The sequence below is a fragment of the Orbicella faveolata genome, unplaced genomic scaffold (genome assembly GCF_042242905.1).
Source record: "Orbicella faveolata isolate gen_17 unplaced genomic scaffold, um_ofav_v1 contig_48, whole genome shotgun sequence".
In the NCBI taxonomy this organism is placed as follows: domain Eukaryota; kingdom Metazoa; phylum Cnidaria; class Anthozoa; order Scleractinia; family Merulinidae; genus Orbicella; species Orbicella faveolata.
The window spans coordinates 6517667-6537500 of record NW_028301578.1 but is presented as its reverse complement, the minus strand read 5'-3'; the positions used below and the strand labels follow the sequence as shown (position 1 = coordinate 6537500).

The 19834-nt window shown below is 39.4% G+C and overlaps 2 protein-coding genes and 2 pseudogenes across 2 annotated transcripts in view; all 4 read left to right on the top strand.

The window, feature by feature from the left end:
• The window catches only part of LOC149096202 (uncharacterized), a 35498-nt gene extending 30560 nt beyond the window's left edge, over positions 1-4938 (top strand). The window contains exon 17 of the mRNA XM_089280882.1: positions 4351-4938. Within this exon, the coding sequence (XP_089137008.1) occupies positions 4351-4442 (92 nt within the window). The 3' untranslated portion in view covers positions 4443-4938. The remainder of the gene's footprint in view (positions 1-4350) is intronic.
• Positions 4939-10484: 5546 nt separating this feature from the next.
• LOC149096201 (uncharacterized) lies at positions 10485-11878 on the top strand (annotated as a pseudogene).
• Positions 11879-15549: 3671 nt separating this feature from the next.
• On the top strand, positions 15550-16994 carry LOC149096200 (uncharacterized; annotated as a pseudogene).
• Positions 16995-17006: 12 nt separating this feature from the next.
• On the top strand, positions 17007-18566 carry LOC149096199 (uncharacterized). The gene has a single exon (XM_089280880.1). The coding sequence runs from the start codon at positions 17007-17009 to the stop codon at positions 18564-18566; it is 1560 nt and encodes a 519-aa protein (XP_089137006.1).
• Positions 18567-19834: the final 1268 nt, after the last annotated feature.

Sequence of the window (19834 nt, the reverse complement as noted above, 5' to 3'; positions counted from 1 at the left end):
TGGTCAGTAATTGCACAAAACCAAGAACGTAGTAAACTTGAAGCAAGCAGTCTAAAATTCTTTATGTCATATCTCGCATCCTTGCATACGGTGGCCGTGCTCGCAGTACGAGCGGTAGTCAAAACCGAGCTGTTCTACCGAAAAGACATGATGACAGTCCAGTCTTTTTCCTCGCAGCTAACAAAAATAAAGACAATGATAAAGTTGCTTTGACCTCTTCTGATACTTATCTCGAGAAATGTGAGTTTATTTGACGAGGAACAACGTGTTTTGGTTCAAAACACAGCTATTATCCTACCTTTTGACAATCGACGTTCGACGAGCGAGTCGCCGGACGCGGACGACCCATTTTTGGCGCAAATTGAAAGTTTGGAGACACAAAATGTGTCATATTTTTCACTTTTTGCAATCTTTTTTTTTTTTTTTTAACTTTTTACAATCTGATATCGTTTGCGGAATTATAAATTCCTTTTCGTTAACATTAAATGCCGTCTATAGTGAAAAAAATTTCACGACTTCAATGCCTTTGTTGGTAACATACATTTGACGTCAGGACAGCACATTTTTTTTTTCGCCTGCTGAATCCTGATTGGTCGATTCAAATTTCATGTGCACGAGCCGTATGCAAGGCAATCATTTTAGTAAAATCCAATATACCCTTTAACTCTAAAGAAAATCTTTCCCATTGTTCTCTCCAATGAAGATACCGGCCTAATTAAAAGCCGCTGTACTTCAAAAGAGACCAGTAACAAGATAGATGGTTTTTTGCATTTCGCATTTAACCATGCCATGAGATTTTGTCGAGTATCGCTTCTATTTCAAAATCATTATATTTAGCCAATGAAACGAATTGTAAACCCTATATCGATCAATAAATCATAAAGGCTATTTTGGTGGTGTTTTTAATTGTGTCAAACATTAAGAGTCCCTGTCCATAAAAATGGGAAATAACTCGGCAAGGGTCGAAAATTCGATTTCGCCTATATTTTCATGGTAGATAGGCTAGGGCATGACAAAAACTACTGGATAGTTTTTTTTGGCAAAATATCCTTTTATTTCAAAGAAATATGCAAATTACCAAATTCCGTTAAAATCGTCATTTGACGCACCATTTTATTAAACAAGTTTGAGAGCCTCGCATGCAAAACCACATCATTCTTCCGTCTTTAAAACACTCAAATACTTTTGTGCAATGCTTAAATGTGTACTGGGTTGATTTTAGGGAATGTTGCGTTGTCTTTTTGGGTGCAGAATAATTAAATTTCGAAGACATGTATTTCATTCACTTAAAAGTACTTCGTGAATATAATTAATTTTCACCATGTGCGAAACCTTCAAATGGCTTAAGCTTCTGGTGGTTGAATCGCACAAGGATGGTCTACAGATTACTGTAAAAATTTCTTTGGGCAAATGATTGTGAGCGACGCCAGAGCTTTTCAAAGTACGTTAAAAATGCAAATATTTGACCATCAGTCGTCAAATTTCAAGTTACGGGTTAGGCGTATATTTTAGCATGCGCCACATGACTTGACCTATAATAAGTTGAAATAGACACAGAGCTGATAATTTCGAAATTTTCTAACCTCGTTTGCTGTAAAAGGCAGGTCCATAGACGATTTGACGCGTTTCTCTCGCCATTCGTTGCACATAAAGCAGAAGTTTGCTTTTGTTTACATAACGTCCGATGTACATCGCCAACTGTCAACTTATTTAATGGTCGAATACCATGAATCTGTGACCCTCTTTCGACACATATGATCACCACCGCATCTAAGTCAAAATCGGCTGAGTCATTTGTGGATAGTTGCTTGTTTTGCACTACACCAAAATATTACGTTTGATTTATTACTGCTTGAATCCTTGCTTGCAGCGGTTCCTTGCTTGTTCGTCACACAATGCTGTCACCTCATTTTAGGGGGTAGGGGTAGGACAATTTCTATCCTAATAGGTAAGGCTCAGTAAGGCTTGGAACCACTGGGAGCACACAATCGTGTTGAGTAGGAAGAGACTAAATTAATAAATGAAAAGAATGAATAGTTTGCCATTGCCCCTGTTGTTATCTTTTACTCGACCACCGCTACCTACATGCCCGGCGTAATACTGTAACGCTAAACTCATACCTAGTTCTTTTCGCGCTGTGCAATTATTTTTGGTTTACATGTAATGCAGTGGGCTACCCTCGGGGAAATGGGTGGTGACCGCTTAATGGGGCTAGCCGCTTAAATAGAGGTTGGTGTACCTTGAATATTTAATTTTTCACTATCGGGTTATAAATTTCTTGGTGAACATGGAGTCAATTCAAGGCAATCATGATAGACGTGTGTTTGAATTATCACTCGTCATGCACCTTCAATTTCAGACTCTTATCTGCCATCGCCCTTTCCAAAACAAAGTTTTTAACTTTCGGGTGGCCGCTTAATAGGGGTAAAGACAATAATGAAACCCTTATCGGAACGACCAAAGGGTGGCCGCGGAGGTAGCCAGTCAATAGGTGTTTTATTTACAATATTTTACTGACAATAATTTTGGACTGTATTGACAACAGTCCTCTATTTTCTGTTTCAAACATACCAATGCCTCACCACTAAGCAAACAAAATACGCCAAATAAAATGGCATGGCCAGAGCTATTTACTCACGTAATTACTAATTAAATTTAGTCTGTTTTTCTCACGAATTAGACTCGTTGTGATTTCCTATTTTTATTTCAGCTCGTTCTTGCTTCATTCATCTACAATTTGTTTGTGGCGATTTTTTTAAAAATTCTAGTGAGTACAGGCACTAGCTTTAGCAGCTGTTGCCTGAAACATCAGACCGTACAACAAAACGTGATTTGGACCGAGGCCACGTACACTATAGAATCAGTGACGATTATATAAATACACACCTATTATTATATATATGAACAAACAGATGAACAAAGATTAAATTGTTTCACTAATCCTGAGAGTGCTCTATACAAAATAGATCGCAATGTGCAGCATATGCCGGGACAGCATTGTGTGACGAACAAATAACGGCTGTAAGATTGTGCTGCGCCGACACGCTTTTTAGCAATGGTCAGCAATCGATCAAACGTAATATTTTGGCGCCGTGCAAAGCAAGCAACTATCTACAAATGACTCAGCCGTTTTTTACTTAGATGCAGTGATGTTCATATGCGCAGAAAGAGGGTCGCAGATTCATGGTATTCGACCAATAATAGGTTAACAGTTGGCGATGTACATCGGACGTTATGTAAACAAAAGCAAACTTCTGCTTTATGTGCAACGAATGGTGAGAGAAACACGTCAAATCGTCTATGGACCTGCCTTTTACAGCAAACGAGGTTAGAAAATTTCGAAATTATCAGCTCTGTGTCTATTTCAACTTATTATAGGTCAAGTCATGTGGCGCATGCTAAAATATACGCCTAACTCGTAACTTGAAATTTGACGACTGATGGTCAAATATTTGCATTTTTAACGTACTTTGAAAAGCTCTGGCGTCGCTCACAATCATTTGCCCAAAGAAATTTTTACAGTAATCTGTAGACCATCCTTGTGCGATTCAACCACCAGAAGCTTAAGCCATTTGAAGGTTTCGCACATGGTGAAAATTAATTATATTCACGAAGTACTTTTAAGTGAATGAAATACATGTCTTCGAAATTTAATTATTCTGCACCCAAAAAGACAACGCAACATTCCCTAAAATCAACCCAGTACACATTTAAGCATTGCACAAAAATATTTGAGTGTTTTAAAGACGGAAGAATGATGTGGTTTTGCATGCGAGGCTCTCAAACTTGTTTAATAAAATGGTGCGTCAAACGACTATTTTAACGGAATTTGGTAATTTGCATATTTCTTTGAAATAAAAGGATATTTTGCCAAAAAAACTATCCAGTAGTTTTTGTCATGCCCTAGCCTATCTACCATAAGAATATGAGCGAAATCGAATTTTCGACCCTTGCCACGAAATTAAGAATTTGTCTGATTTTTACAGGCAGGCACTCTTAAGCATTTAAGAAATACTGAAAAACACTGAGTTTACACAGCTTGAGGCCTTTTGGCGGTCCCGAAAAGTTTTCGCACCCAGAAAGCCGTCGCAAAATCTCAAACCTTATGATTACACATCTACAATCTCTTTGCTTTTAGACACAAATTAATTAAAAATGGCTTTGCGGACCCGAAAAAAGATTCCAGGACTTTCGAGAAACGGGCCGTCTGCAAATTATGTGAAAAATCATTTGAATTCTCCCAAGTCACATTTTTGTTGTGATACTCTATTCTGATACTGGAGTAATAGGAACTAAGATGAGTCATCAAATTTTCCATGACTGATTTTCGTTTTCTTTTTCCCTATTTAGGTAAAGGTCTCCAGGGAGGTTCCGCCCAGGTTAGCGGCTACCTAAGCACCTTTATTCTTGGTGTGCTTGGGAGCCTGGCCCTCACAGCATAAATGGAACTGCTCTGGCTTCTTGCTTAGCTGTTGCTATCTGGAATCTTTTTGAATTTTTATTAATTGGAATAATATCTGTTAACTTGCCACAAGTTAAAGTCTTTACACGCTTAATTCGATGATTTATGAGCTGGATCTCAGTAACTCAATTAAAACCTGTTTTGATGTCACAAAAGACTTGTAAGGCCTACAAATTTCTGCAATACTTGTTAAGCTCAAACAGGAAAAACACTATTTATTTTTAAGACAAAACATCTACATATTGAATAAAAGACTTGTATATGACAAATTTCTCAAGTCTCTGTTTGGCTCATGAACGATATGGAAATATTTTATATTGCTATACTGTTTGTTTCCAAATATTTTCATGGCTGTTTACAAATAATTTCATTGCATGAGTTTAGTTTCCGTGCTTTTAACCAAAGGAAACGTCTGTTTCAAACTAGCATTTGGTTTTTTAAAGTGTATTTATGCAATTAAAAGTCTCTCTTCGAAAGTTTGGGTCTGCAGATGTGTTTCGCACCAATCCGCAAAACGAAAAGTTGTGAGACTGTGGCGAGTTTCTAAAGCCAGTGTTGAGGTGCGTCGGCGTGCAAGTTGAACACTAAGTTGATTAAGCTACAGTGGTAAAGGTCGTAAAGTAACCATGGTAACATGTTTCTGAAGCCGACTTTTCGAGAGTTAGCCATTTGTCACAGGAAATCAGCCTCTTTTCCAGGCTCTCTCTCCTGTGCCTCACCAGTCGTTATAAGAGGCAGAGGAGAAAAAGCCTAGGAACTAGGTTAACCCTTTCAAGCCCAAAGGTACACCAAGAAAATGTCGTTTTTAAGCCTTAAGTCAGTTTTTTGGCTGCCATGACGCTAAATGGGCCTTAGTTTTACTGAAAAAACGATTTTTTTCCCAAACGGATAGATTTCTCTAAGATTAGGTACAAAAATGTAGAATATTTCAATTTGGTGCATGCGCACAAGCCAAAATTTGGACTTTTCTGCGATTGCCTGCTCGAAACTTTTTTCTGACCTTTTTCCTTTCCTTTTTCGCGGGACTTTTACTCTCGCTACCTTTTGCGTTTCATATTCTTTCGGGCTGTCCTAAAAAGTTGGGTGTAAATTAAGAGCAAAGCCTGGAAATGGGACCTTGATCAATTATAGGTATAATGGGCCATTTTACCACCATTTTTGCACCAAAACTGATAACGTTGTTTTTCTATTTGCTACGTCAAAATGCCATCTATTTCCAAAAGCGACTGTTACGCAGGTAGATCTATCCTAGCTTTACAATCTGCTTATCAAAGATATGTGATGACATTTAAATTGATGACGTCACAAGTGGTACAAGGGGCACGACCATTAAGTGGCAATAGTTGAGGTCACACCACGCACTTTTGCCCGAGAGAAAACTGATTTACCTAGGGAAAATTTACCTGAGTCCACCCGAGCTAAATTTATCTTGGGTTTCATTTTCCCCAGGTGAAAAGGTCACACTGAAGGAAATCACATCTAGGTATTTACAAGGGATTGTGAAATGGAAAGAATTTCGCTTGATGGTGATTGAACTACGCTCGACGTTGAAGGAATTTCGCTAACTGGTGGAGCGGCGCTGGGTCAAGTTAAACGAAGTGAAGTTGGCGGGGTTTACCTAGGGCAAAAGTGCGTAGTATGACCACAGCTAATATATGGCTACTTGAGCGTCAAAGGGTTAAAAGGGGCAGGATTACGTCACAGGCTCACGATTTTGAGCATATGACGTATTCATTAAGATATATGCTCAACATTTCCGTCGCGGTTAAAAGGAATGACTCGAAAGGACCTCATTAAATATTCAAAACAATGACGTCAGACGATGCGTCCCAAAGAAGTAGTTTTTTTGAAGGATTAAAACACCACTGATTTCATAACTAATTACAAAGGATGGTTAAAGCTGATGAAGGTTGGTGGATTACAGAAGGACAAATTTGGAAATATTGGCCAGCTTTATTAAGATGCATCACCCGTGACATAGCCCCTTTAAACTTAAGTGAACTTTAATTCACCTCTCGTACGATGTAGGTCGGTAAACGTGTGTAACTGGTAACACACAATGAAAAAAGGCCCCAGTTATTTTTTGTCCCTGAAAAAGAAGCGTTTGTCAACATAAATAAATAACTTCACCGTAAAGATCAAGTCAAAAGGAATCGCTGTGTGGAGTATTAAAGCTACATTCCTTTCTAGGTACTAGAGTAAATTACATGGAAATGTATTATCTAAAAATCATAAAAATGAGGCAAAGCAGGCCGTGGTGATTTTTTTTCCATACAAATCTTGTAAATTTAAATAAGTCACAGCTTTACCATCTTTAAACAAGTACCGCAATGTCTCAGTGTAGTGTATTATGTCACTTCTTTTTGATGTTACCCGGTGAGTGGTTGTAGAAACTTGACCAGATAACAGATGTCAATGGCACCCATTTTTGCATAAGGTTCAAGGGATCCTTTATCACTTGAAGGCAGTCACAATTTGTTTTTACTTCTTTTTTTCTTTCTTTCTGTATAAAGATCTCAGAAAACACGGAGAGAAGAAGAAAAAGGGCCTCTGAGAAACTCAGGGCTGACATTACAAATGGAAAGGCGAGGGGAGAAAACCGGGTATATATTGAATTTTCACGGGATTCCTACAACGCTAGTCATTTTTAGGACAGGTATGTCTCTTTGTTAAAGGGCAAAACAAGTGGAAGGGTATCGCCCGACCGCTACATTTTGTCACAGAATACACGAAAAATGAATCCTGGAGTAAACAAAATTCTGCTTTTGGGTTACAGGTGGCTGGAATATCTCAAAGAATCGACCCAAGAATATTGGAAAGAATACAAGCTTTAGCCTGGGGTGGTTTCCGAGATGTAAACGAGATGAAACGCCACATCCATGTGTATGTGAAGAATAGTCTATTTCCGGAAAGCGCGCCTCCCCCTAAGTCTAAAAAACGCTTCTGCCCCAGCAAGAGCACCATAAAAAATCACATGTGCAATGCAGTTATCAAACAGCGTTTGGCAAAGGTTGACCAGGCGAGCGTCATTGAAAAAATTCAAAGTTTAGCGAGCTGAAAACGAGGGAGCTTTTTTCGAATTTCGTCTCTCTCTTGACCCAGAATTCAAGGATGCCGCTGTGGACAGTGAAGGCAGTGTTGAAGAAGGCGAACTGGAAGACGACGATCTGGAGGAAATGAAAGTGGACGATAGCACCTTGAATAAAGGCCTCTATTCGTCCACCGGACGAGCTGCCAACGACGTTTCCTTAACAGATACGGGAATGAGCTGTCCCTTTTAGGTGACACCTATAGTACAACGAAATATTCTCTGCCCTTCTATTTCCCCGTTGTAAATACGAATATGGAATACAAAGTCGTAGTTTCGTTTGTAACACAATTGGAGACCACTGATGCTGTTAAAGAGGCTTTGTCTGTCATTAAGAAGTGGAAGATCTTTTTCCCAGGTACCTTTGAAATGAGTGGAAATTGGTAATATCGTGAGGTTTCTTTTGTTTGTTTGTTTGTTTGTTTGTTTTGTTCTTGTTGTTTGTTGAAATATACTTTAGGAACATCCCTGGTCATAAAATAGCTTAGGAACAGCGCATACAGAAGAAAAACAGTTCAGCGCATGCCCGCAATTGCAATAATGTGTAGATCGACGTGTTGATCGAGACTGCCTTATATTTGACAATAAAACTAATTTTCTTTTATTAGAATGTCTGGTCTACATATGTGACTTTCATAGAAAGCAAGCGTAGGAGCGTTGCCTGTCAAAAATCAGCAACGGAATGAGCCATTTAAAGACGAAAACCCTAGCTGCAATGAGAAGGATTGCCCGTGCAAGCACAGTTGAGGTGGTCGAGGAGAAGGTGCAGCTACGTAAAGACGACGAAGAACTTTGGGGACAGTCTCTCTTTAGAAAAAGGTTTGAAAAAACTAGGCTGAGACAATACTAGGCTCATTTAAGTCCATTTTCCGTTGTACAATACAATTTTTCCCCACTGTTTGTTAGTGTAAGTTTACCTCTGGCGACCTGAATTCATTGTTTCATTTTTAAGGGTATATCTCTTCAAAATTTTCCAGATTCAAGACAAGTCGGAAAACGGAATTTATTCAAAGTGATATGTATGACTACCGGGTAATGTTAGTTCTGAAAAGAACTGTCGTTGGTGACTTATGTCTCGACATACTAAGCGGAAGTCTTTTTCAGAGTCAAGCGACTCACTTGACTCTGAAGATGATAACAGTTCCTTTCCAGACAAACCATCATCTGGATGATCACCCTAGATGAACTACTGATACTCCTGGGTTCAAACTGGTTCCTATAAACTGGACTACCTAGTAAGGCATGCGCTAAAATAAGAACTACATGCCTGTGGCGTTTTGTTTCTCATCACATTCTACGCGTAATCCGCTACAACAAAACTACACCAGGTTTATACTCATTCTTTTTGTTTCTGTTTTTCAGCGCTGGGTTTGGGCATACCGCAAAGACAGAATACTTCTCAATGTCAACACCAACAATGGCTTCGAACGCCAAAACTTGGGTTTTAAATCAGACTGATTTGGTGGGAAGACAGAACTCTTCCTTGAGTACCATGCTAAGCATTCTGATATAGGAGTTTCTCCCAGAAAGCTGCGACAGGCAATACACTAGTTAAAAGTCATAATATCAGTCTGTAATATCACGTCGTTTAAGTTGCTTGTGTCCATACGCCTGTAAGTAAGAATCCCGGCCCACAATTTTTTTTTTCGAAATTGCCTCTTCTGTTTTGTTCACTGGGTCATTCCAGAGGTCAAACCACCTCTTATTTTCCCTCCCACGGTAACAAAAAACAAGTAATGGGAAATTAGCGTTTTAACCATTGGCGGGCCGTAAAAGAGCTTTGAAAAAGAAGTTCTGCTCAGCAACGGTCTGAGGGTAATCACCTCCAGCAGTTTTCACCTTTTAGGCGCATATATCAAAAACGTTAGTAAAAGTGGCGTCAGTAATAACTGATAGAAACGAATAATAAATTGATTAGCCAGTGACCTGTCATTGATTTATTGATTGATTGATTATCAATTAGTTAATGATTACTCACTTATGTGTCGGCTGGGTTAGATAAATTTACCTCGAGTTTCAGAAAAAAAATCGTTTCTGTAGTTTTACTCGCAACAGATATGTCGAAAACAATGTTAGACTTCCAGTCAGTACCGCCAGTAAAATGCTGATGTGCCTCATTATCTCCACGACCGTCCTCCCTCGCTTATCAATAACTACTTGGATAGGCTGTCTTCAGCTGTCGAGGCAAGAATACATTCAAGTGAGAACGAGGCACATTTAAAGTTAAAAGCTTGGATCCCAACACCCAGGGTTGCTGGTATTGCTTGTCGTTTGGTGACGATGAAAGAATGCCACATTGTGAATGCGTTGATTGGGAGAAGCACCGCCTTCCTTGAAAGCTTTTCTCAGCTATGTTTAGGTATTTCAAAGGTTGGGGATTTGACAAATTCCCTGCGCATTGCAGAGAATCTCCTTTGTTAACTTTGGAACATGTTGTCGTGTTTCGTAAAGAGCCAATTGCTAAAATTGATGAGGGAGAGGAAACGGAAGATGCGATACCGGAAAACAAGGTTCATGGCTCAAATGTGATTTTCGATGAAGAGCCTTCAAAACTTCCCGATAAACTGAAATCACGTAAAACGTGGAACACAATTGAAAGTGCAAAGAAGCCATACAAGAAGTCATAATATTAACTCACATCAGTGTGGATGACACTGAAAGCTTGAAGGAATTGTGCAGCCTTGTACATGATTGTATTAATATCTTGAGCAATGCTGCCCAGAAGGAAGAAGGCCTGGTCTTAGAAAAGCCGCCAACTAAGGGTACTTCCAAGTCAAGTACATCCAAGTCAAGTACATCCGAGTCGAGTACATCGCAGTCGAGTACATCAAAGTCGAGTATACTTCCAAGTCAGGAAGTTCAAGTAGCTTTAAGAAGATCCCAAGAGCGAAAAGCCGAAACCCGTTATCTGTACGGCATGGTGAAAGGGCCGAGACAATGAAAAGAAAGTTTAAAGTTAATGTTGATGTGACAGCAGGACAACCCGTCCCTAAGCGTGGCAAAAAGGGTGTGAGTGAATGTGTTATTGAAAGTGAAACTGTATCAATGGATTTAGATTACAAAGCTGATCCAGTTACATCTGATCCTAACCCTGTACCAAATTCAACCACTCCCACTGGGGTACTGGAAGCTGAATCCACTACATGTACTAAACCTAATGTTAACCCTGGCGTTCAAGCTGCTCCAAAACCGCAGAGCCAACCTACAGGAGACCCCGACACCCACTGCACTGCAGTATTACCAGCCACTCGCACTGCAGTACCACCAGCTACTCCCACTTCAGTACCACCAGCTACTCCCACTGCAATACCACCAGTTACTCCCACTGCAGTACCACCAGCTACTCCCACCGTAGCACCAACCGCTACTCCCACTTCAGCACCACCAGCTACTCCCACTGCAGTACCACCAACTACTCCTACTACAGTAGCACCAGCAACGCCCACTTCAGTACCACCAGCTGCTCCAAGCTCTGTCCCTTCCAGCATAGCCAGTCCTATTGTTATAGACGATAATTTTCCTGATCCTCGTTCATGGGTCAAAATTGAAAACTGCTGTCGTGATGATCCTGATTATAAACTTGTTCTCTACCCTGAAAGCAAAGCAAGCATCGTAAAAGAGAACTACTGGCTTGCTGATTCAGAAATCCATGTAGGGCACTGCTTCTAAAGAGAGATTGTCCTTACGTAGATGGCCGTCATGATCCAGCAATAAGAGGTTCAGTTGTTGTGCCTTCAACATCAGAGTTCGTACAGATTCTGAACACAGTGTCTCACTTGGTGTGCCTTAGTACAATTGCAACAACACCTGGCACTGGAACAGTCAAAATCTTTGGTAGCATGTATCAAAAGCCCAATTTAATTCCAGTAGGACACGCTTGTCGTATGCTGATGTATCCCGTTTCTACAGTCAATTTCATTAAAGACAAGGTCCAGAGACAAGTGGGTGCCAATGACTGTGGCTTATTTTCACTGGCCTTTGCAACTGATCATGGTTTGGACCCTGTTCATCTAAGGTATGATCCAGGATCTCTGCGGCAACACTATGTTAACTGCCTAGAAAATGGAGCGATGGTGCCATTTCCCAGAACAACACGAAGGGTACCTTTTCATTTGAGCTGCAACAAATCTGCTGTTGTTATTTACTGCGTATGTAGACTGCCATATGATAAAGGTGAATATGTCCAGGGCAGCTTCAAATGCAAAGCATGGTATCATCCCGCATGTGTTAATGTACCAGCATTGGCAGTAAACAGTGGTAGAAAATGGAGATGTAGCAGAAGCAAAGATGCTGCAAAACGTAAAGCAGTACCTCTTAGAAAAATCTGACTGAACGGTATTGGCATTACATGTACGTAGATATATTCCAATAAATTTAACACTTCAAAATCCCTCCCAGACAACCACCCCTCCCCCCTCCCCTATGCATTTGACATTTAAATTTTCAGTTTGTCAAATGCCCCTGCCCCGCACCTTGGACATACTTGGAATAAACATGACTGTGAGAAATAGGAACTTTTGTGATTATCACATGGAGATAAAATTTTAATATACTGTAATGAAATTGATATAGTGGTTGCACGATCTAAGGTGCGCGTGCTAAGATGTATAGCGGTTGTATTTGAATGTATGCCCGCACAAGTTCTAAGGCTAAGAGACGGTTATATGGCGAGTACAGAATGCGCAATGTACTCGTAATACAGGACATATAAGAGAATCACGTTATGTAGTAGCCGGTGTGTGTGAGTAGACTTGCCGTGTACAAGCAAGCTGAACGTGAGGATGTCGAGTAATTAAACCGTTGGCTGTTGGACTCTTTGATTGGAAGTTGTTGTCGCTCGCGCGCGTTGCATTTGGTGTCAGAAGTGGGATCGAAGCACGACCAAAGTCAGCTGAAGTTCAGGTCAGATCGTTTTGTTTTGGTATAGATAGTTGTCCTGCGAACGGCTGTTGTGTGGTGCTGTAGTTAAGCTACACGACGAGATATTTTGACTTGTAGTGGCGTGCTGGTTGCTACGAAACACTTTAATTTATGTGGTAGCTGCCGTTGTTTGGTCGTTAAAAAATCTATTTTAGGACATTGTTTATTGGTTGCCGTTGTTAGTTGGGGTTGCCGTTAGTTGCTGGCGTGATCCAGGCGACCGTTAAAGTTTAGTTTAGTAGCGTTGATTGAACATTGAGCTCCTTTAGGATGGCCGCGGCTGATCGGAGTTATTGCGAAGTCCAGTTGGGTGCGGAAGAAAATTATTGTGGCGAGAAACGAACAGGGGAATTGAGAAGAATTCGAACGATCTGTTTCCCTATAATTTATAAGATACTTTGAATAAATATGGACAAATTCGAATAAATAAATATGAAAATTAAAAGATGAAAATAAGAAGAAAAGACTTTAGGCAGAGTTCTGAGTTCTGCAGTGACTGATATCACCTTGGATGGGGAAGAAAAAAACAAAAGATAAAAAAGAAAAGAAATCATTACAACACTGGGTATTGCGTACCTGTAACCCAACCAATTGCAAACTCCGCTGAACACGGCTTAAGGTGGCTGAACACAGTTTTTAATACCTGTGTTTGATTCACCTTTTCCTATAAAAACCTTGTTCCCACGGTCGCCAAAAATGACAGCAACCAAGTAAACAACTCAAGCTTTGGTTTTTTAATAGTTAAGCTGACGTATGTGTAGAAAATCTAGTCATTAGATTTTCTTTATATTTTGCATGCAACAAGCTTGTAACGATACTCACAAGTCAACAACATTTTGATTTTTCAACAGAGGGATCTTTAATTATCCCTTGTTGAAGGTTTAGTGGAATATCTAGAATTTCCTTTGCTAAAGTTCAGTTTTTTTCGATACTCCAGTTACTTATTTCCTAAAGTACTTTCGTGCCAAATTTCGCGAAATTCTAATGAGTGGTTCTCGAGAAATAGGCATATTCCCGAGATAGCAATTTTCTATTCAATCGTAATTTCTTGACTTTCTACTCATGCGCTGCATTTCACTAAGTTCTTTCGGTAACAACGAAAAAGCTGAGAACTGCTGGGTTCCTTGCATTGTTACCTTTTCTAACATATCTTTGTAATAAAAGATTAGAACTATCAATACACTGCGTTCTATTATAGAGAAAAATAACACAGAGAGCGGATGTTGAGTAAATAAAATGATCGCTCAATCGAGGGCATGTTTGTTTTTTGCAGACATTGTGCGCGCGCTGAATCGTATTGGCAAAAGTGCGCGCGAAAACTGTGTTCGGCCACCTTAACTACACTTATCAGACGAGTCGCGGTGCTGTCTTTGTGGTGAAATGGTTCCACGTTAAACACAGTATTATAATTCTACGATCTCTCAGAAGATAAAAAAAATAAAGAAAGAAATAAAGAAAAAAACAAATTTTGAAGCCCACTAAAATTACGATCGTAAATACCACAATGAAGATCAGTTTTAGGTCTCATGAAAGATAAATAATTATAACATACCGTGCGGTAGTCCTATCTAATTGCTATTGAGCCATCAGGAACAAAATCTCTACGTAAGCACGGCCGTACGTCTGATAAGATGTTATGTGCAGTTTCAATTTACCTGCAAAATTTCCGTCGACTTTAGTGCAAGTTCCTTTTGTTTAAGTTTCCGCAATGTGAAGATTATTCTGAACAATCCAAACTCTACTTCGAGCCTTTAACTTTTGCCAAGTTAAGATGTTTACTTAAACGTGAGTATTTTGACTTTGTTTGTCTACATTTTCATCCAGTATTTTTGACTTTATCTGCCTACATTTTTATTATAATTAATTCGAAGAAGCGAATTTTTCATCGCCAATTTTAGAAACCAAGTTAAGCGTTTTCGCTCAACCGTTGCTCATCTGATTGTGGCGTGTTAGGATCCTAATGGCCTTTGTTTTTCTTCACCGTGCATTGTGAGAACTTTGCAGTCAATCACAAATAAACATGTATTACCGCCTAAGCTGTTGTCGCCATGTTATAAAAAAATTGGTTCATGCTTTTAGCTGTGCGTATATCGAGTTATGGATGCACTTGGGAAGTTTGGAGAGCACTCAAGAAGCTAGAGTTACTCTCGGCTGTCGCCTCGAGCAACTCTTACGCTTCTTTTGTGCTCTCCAAACTTCCCACGTGCATCCATATCTCGATATACGTACACTTAGCATATACGTACATATACGTACATATATACGTACATATACGTACTTACATATACGTGCACATAGCGGTCGCTGGTCCTACCTAATTCCTATTGAGCCATCATGAACGATCTGTGCGTATATAAGCTGACCTGTGCAGTATTAATTTAGCTGCAATATTTTCTTTGAGTTCAGTGCAAGTTCCTTTTTTTTCGGCAATGTGAAGATTATTGTGAACAATCAAAACTCTACTTAGAGCCTTTGACTTTTGCCAAGCTTAGATGTTTACTTTTAAAAGGACGTTCACGCTAATTGTTTCTGTTCATCCTTACTGCGCACACAAATTCTCACGCCATATCATGCATGAGAGCGCGCGCTAAGTAATAAAATGAACAATGATAGGGCAGATGGCCATTGCTATAGCTTTGCCTGAATTTAACTATCTTGAAAGTTCGGTGACGCCTTTGTTTCTTTTGATGGATCATTTTTCCACCGATTTTCCATGTTTAGCGAAAAAATTAAGAAAATCTATTGACTAGAAGTTTGAATTTTTTGCAAAATGCACCATCAAATTCCGTTCTCTTTAGCTCTTCGTTTATCTGTGCGACGGTTCCAAATGCCTCTTGAACGGTTAAGTTTTGTGAAAACCTTGGTAACATTTCGAATTATTTACGCAACAGACCCACTTCTACGAAATATGACTAAGATCGTTTGCCTCCGTTGACTCACCTTCGAAAGTTTTAACTATAAACCCCTGTAGACCATGCTGAATTACGTGCGCCAATTTTTCAAAATCAGGGTAGTTTTCCACACAATTTATCTCTGAAACGAAGTTGGTGACCCCTAACTTTTTTACATTTCTGACACAAGTATTTCGTTATCTGACTGCAGTAAAAATTTAGCATAATGGCGGCAAGACGTTTGACATGTGCTCCGAAAGAAAGTTCATTTTCTTCCTCGAATACGTTGCGAAAGTCATCTTCTTTGCCGGATATTTCAATGTTATGTACTAATCCAACGAATGACGGCAGTTTTCTTGTGAAAGATACTCATCCCTGCGAATATCTTGTTGAATCTGGCAATGGTGGGACGAGTAACAACGAACAACTACTTCGAACAGCCCTAAAAGGAAAAGAACTTAAAAACCTTAGCCTTAAAGACCTCAAGTCTGAACTTGACATGCGAGGTTTAACTAAAGCAGGGAATAAAGCCGCTTTGTCTGAGAGACTGAAGTCAGCAATTTTGAACGAAGACTCTCGCCCGAGTCCTACCAACAAGAGCGTTGCTAAAGACATCGAGGCTGTCAAGACTAATGATGATCAACCCGAGGTTAGAAATTGTCCATGTTATCATCGTCTCAGTCCCCTTATTGAAGATCTAAAATCTGAGATACGTGGCATCAAACAAAAAATGTCCTGCTCGGATGATCGTCCTACTGAAGCAGGTTTGGAGTCGTCGATCAAAAGGTTTAAAAAAGAAAACGACTATTTACGTGCACAGATGGCCGCCATGAGCGAACGTTACGACCGTATAAAAGAGGAGCGAGATTCGTTGTTTCAATTATTTCGAAAGATCTGTACCAACAAAGCCGAGAGAACATTTCAGATACTACGCCATCATCGGCAAATTTGCATAGTTCAAAGTCATTAATTCAAGATGAAATTAAGGATCAAGAGTCTCAAGAGAACTCTAATGACTGGAAAACTGTTAAAACTGGTGTTAACAAGAAACAAAGAAGGTCTTCAACTGGAACGAAATCTAAATATACCTCCACGAACAACAAGCCTAACCCTACCGACAGTGAGGCTTCAGCACAGAATGACGAGCGGATAACAGTCGTTGTCGGAGACTCCCTCATAAAGAATGTTCATGGTATAAAAGTTGCTAAAGCCGTGGGTCACCGAGTAGTTGTCAAGCCATTCCCTGGAGCTAACATTCATGACATGAAATCACACATTATTCCTACGATTGAAAGATCCCCCGACCAAATTTGTTTACATGTGGGCACCAATCATTTGAGATCTTCTCCGCCGAATGACGTCGCGGATGCTATTGTAACTTAGCCAGAGAAATTGAGGGTGCGTGTGAGGCAGAGATAATCGTATCTGAACTAACAACAAGGAACGATGCCTACGGTGATGCAGTCAAAGCTGTTAACCGACGCCTGAAGCAATTTTGTAAGCAAACGATTGGAAACTCGTAAGCCACTCAAACATTACCTCAAAGGAACTTAACAAAGGCGGACTCCACTTAAATAAAGAAGGTAACGAGCTGTTGCAAAGAAATTTTATAAATTTTTTAAGGAATAATTGATCCCCGAGTTCCATGAATGTCGAGTCTAATGTTTCAACAAATTTGTTGGATCCTGTTTTAATTAATGAAAATAATCATACCTCTTCCCCAACGGCCACTTTTTCAAATATCTCTTATTCTCTACCGCCTGGACGCGGTTTTAAAATTGCCGGTTTAAATATCAATAGTCTTACAAAGCATATTGATGAACTTAGAATTCTTCTTGATGATTATTCTATTCATATTCTCTCACTTAACGAAACCAAACTTGACGAATCTATCAAAAGTTGTGAGCTCCATATTCCAGGCTATGAATTAATTTGTCGTGATAGAGATAGAAATGGTGGAGGTGTGTGCTTCTACTTAGAAACTTCGATTAATTTTGTGGTTCGTTCTGATTTGAATGTAGTTAACCTTGAAAATTTATGTCTAGAAATTCGTAAACCCATTTCAAAGCCTTTTTTTGTAATCACTTGGTACAGACCTCCTTGTTCCTCGATAGAGTCATTTTCGTATTATGAATCACTTGTCGGTAAATTAGATTCCCTTGGCTTTGAATATTACTTAGTAGGCGATTTTAACTGCAATTTGGCCTCTCACCATTATGATACGAATACTCGTCGTTTATGTGAAATATCTGATTTATATGGGCTCCAACAACTCATCACTGAACCGACCCGTATAACTGAATCCTCATCAACATTAATTGACTTAATCTATACGAACTATGTTGACAGGGTAGTCTGCTCCGGTGTCTCTCATATTGGCATCAGCGATCATAGCCTTATTTATGTTTATCGCAAACTATCTCCCGATTTCCCATCAAAGGGGCATTCTACCATATCTTACAGAAATTTTCAAAACTTTAATCGTGGAAAATTTCGCAACGATATCTTTCAACAAGACTGGAGCTGTAATTCTGATGATCCAAATATTTCGTGTGCTGACTGGAAAGCAAAATTCCTGAGCATTGTCAACATTCATGCTCCATTTAGAACTAAACTTATAAGATCACATAAGGCACCCTGGATCAACTCAGACTTGAAGAAAGGTATGCGCGATCGTGACGCTGCCAAGAGAAAAGCTGTTAAGTCAAATGATCCATGCGATTGGGCAAAGTATAAAAAGCTGCGAAACTCACTAAATAATAGGATCAAAACTGCTAAGGCATCTTATTTTTCGAAAGCTTTTATGCAATTTGAGAGCAACTCTAAGAAAACTTGGCAAACAATTAATGAACTTACATCTCGCCGTAAAAGCAACGAGACTGTGAAAGAACTGAAAGTAAATGACGTTGTAATCAATAATTCTAGTGAAATTTCAGATACTTTTAATGACCATTTTTCGGCAATCGGGCCCAGACTTGCCAACGAAATACCTCCAATAGGTCAAAATGATGATTCGAGTTACACTAATTTTATCACTTGTAACAATAAAACATTCCATTTCTGTCCAACTAGCAGTAATATTGTTTTTTCTCATCTAAACAAATTATCTAGATCTAAAGCAACAGGTCTTGATAACATTTCTGCTAGATTAATCCGTGAATGTGCTGATCTTATTTCGGTCTCTTTATCTGACCTCTTTAACTAGTCTTTGACTTCTGGTATATTTCCTGACGATTGGAAATGTGCTAGAGTTACTCCGTTGTTTAAGCAGGGTGAGCGATCTGATCTAAATAATTATTGGCCAGTTTCAGTCACTCCAGTAATTGCTAAGGCATTCGAGAGGATCGTGTATGACCAGCTATATAGCCTTCTAACTAAAGAGGACGTAATTTCTAAACAACAGTCGGGCTTTCGCTCATTGCATTCAACTATTACTGCTCTATTAGAAGCTACCGATAGTTGGGCGTCTAATATCGATCGCGGAAATGTTAATGCTGTAGTTTTTCTCGATTTAAAAAAAGCGTTCGACATTGTTGATCATGAAATTCTTTTAACTAAAATGAACCTTTACGGAGTTCAAGGAATAGCTCTTGACTGGTTCAACTCATATTTAACTAGCCGTACACAACGATGTCTTGTTAATGATTCTCTTTCTCAAACCTGTTCGCTAAAATGTGGGGTACCTCAAGGAACAATCCTAGGTCCTCTATTATTTCTTATTTACTTTAACGACTTGCCCAACTGCTTATCATCATGTCAGCCTAGGATGTATGCTGATGACACCCACATCACATATGCGGGAGCTGATCTGAGCTCTATACAGTCTAATCTAAATCACGATCTAAGTAATTTAAACAAATGGCTTACTTCTAACAAACTTACTTTAAACGCGACTAAAACTGAATTTATGTTAATTGGTTCCAGACAAAGATTGAGTACCCTTCCAGATACACTTGAGCTCTCAATTAATAATGTTCCAATAAATCGTGTCTCCTCAGTCAAATCGCTCGGTGTGTTGATCGACGAAAACCTAACTTGGCAAACCCATATTGATAAATTGTCTAAAAAGATTGCACCTGGGATTGGTGCCATAAAACGAGTTAGGCCTTTTGTCCCACCAGCTACACTGCTTTATATATACAGTGCTCTAATTCAACCTCATTTTGACTACTACGATCTTGTCTGGGGTAATTGCGGTAAAACGTTGTCGGACAGGCTACAAAAGCTTCAGAACCGCGCCGCTCGCGTGTTAACTTCCTCTAGTTATGATACTGATGCCAAAGGTCTAATACGACAACTGGGTTGGAAAGATTTGTGTACCCAGCGTCAAATTCAGAAAGCCTTAATGGTATATAAATCTTTAAATGGCTTGGTTCCTGAATACCTATCGTCTAAATTTCTAAAACGTAGTGGAATGCGCTATTCTTTAAGGGATTCCGAAAACAAACTGGTTGTACCTCATCCACGAGCTAA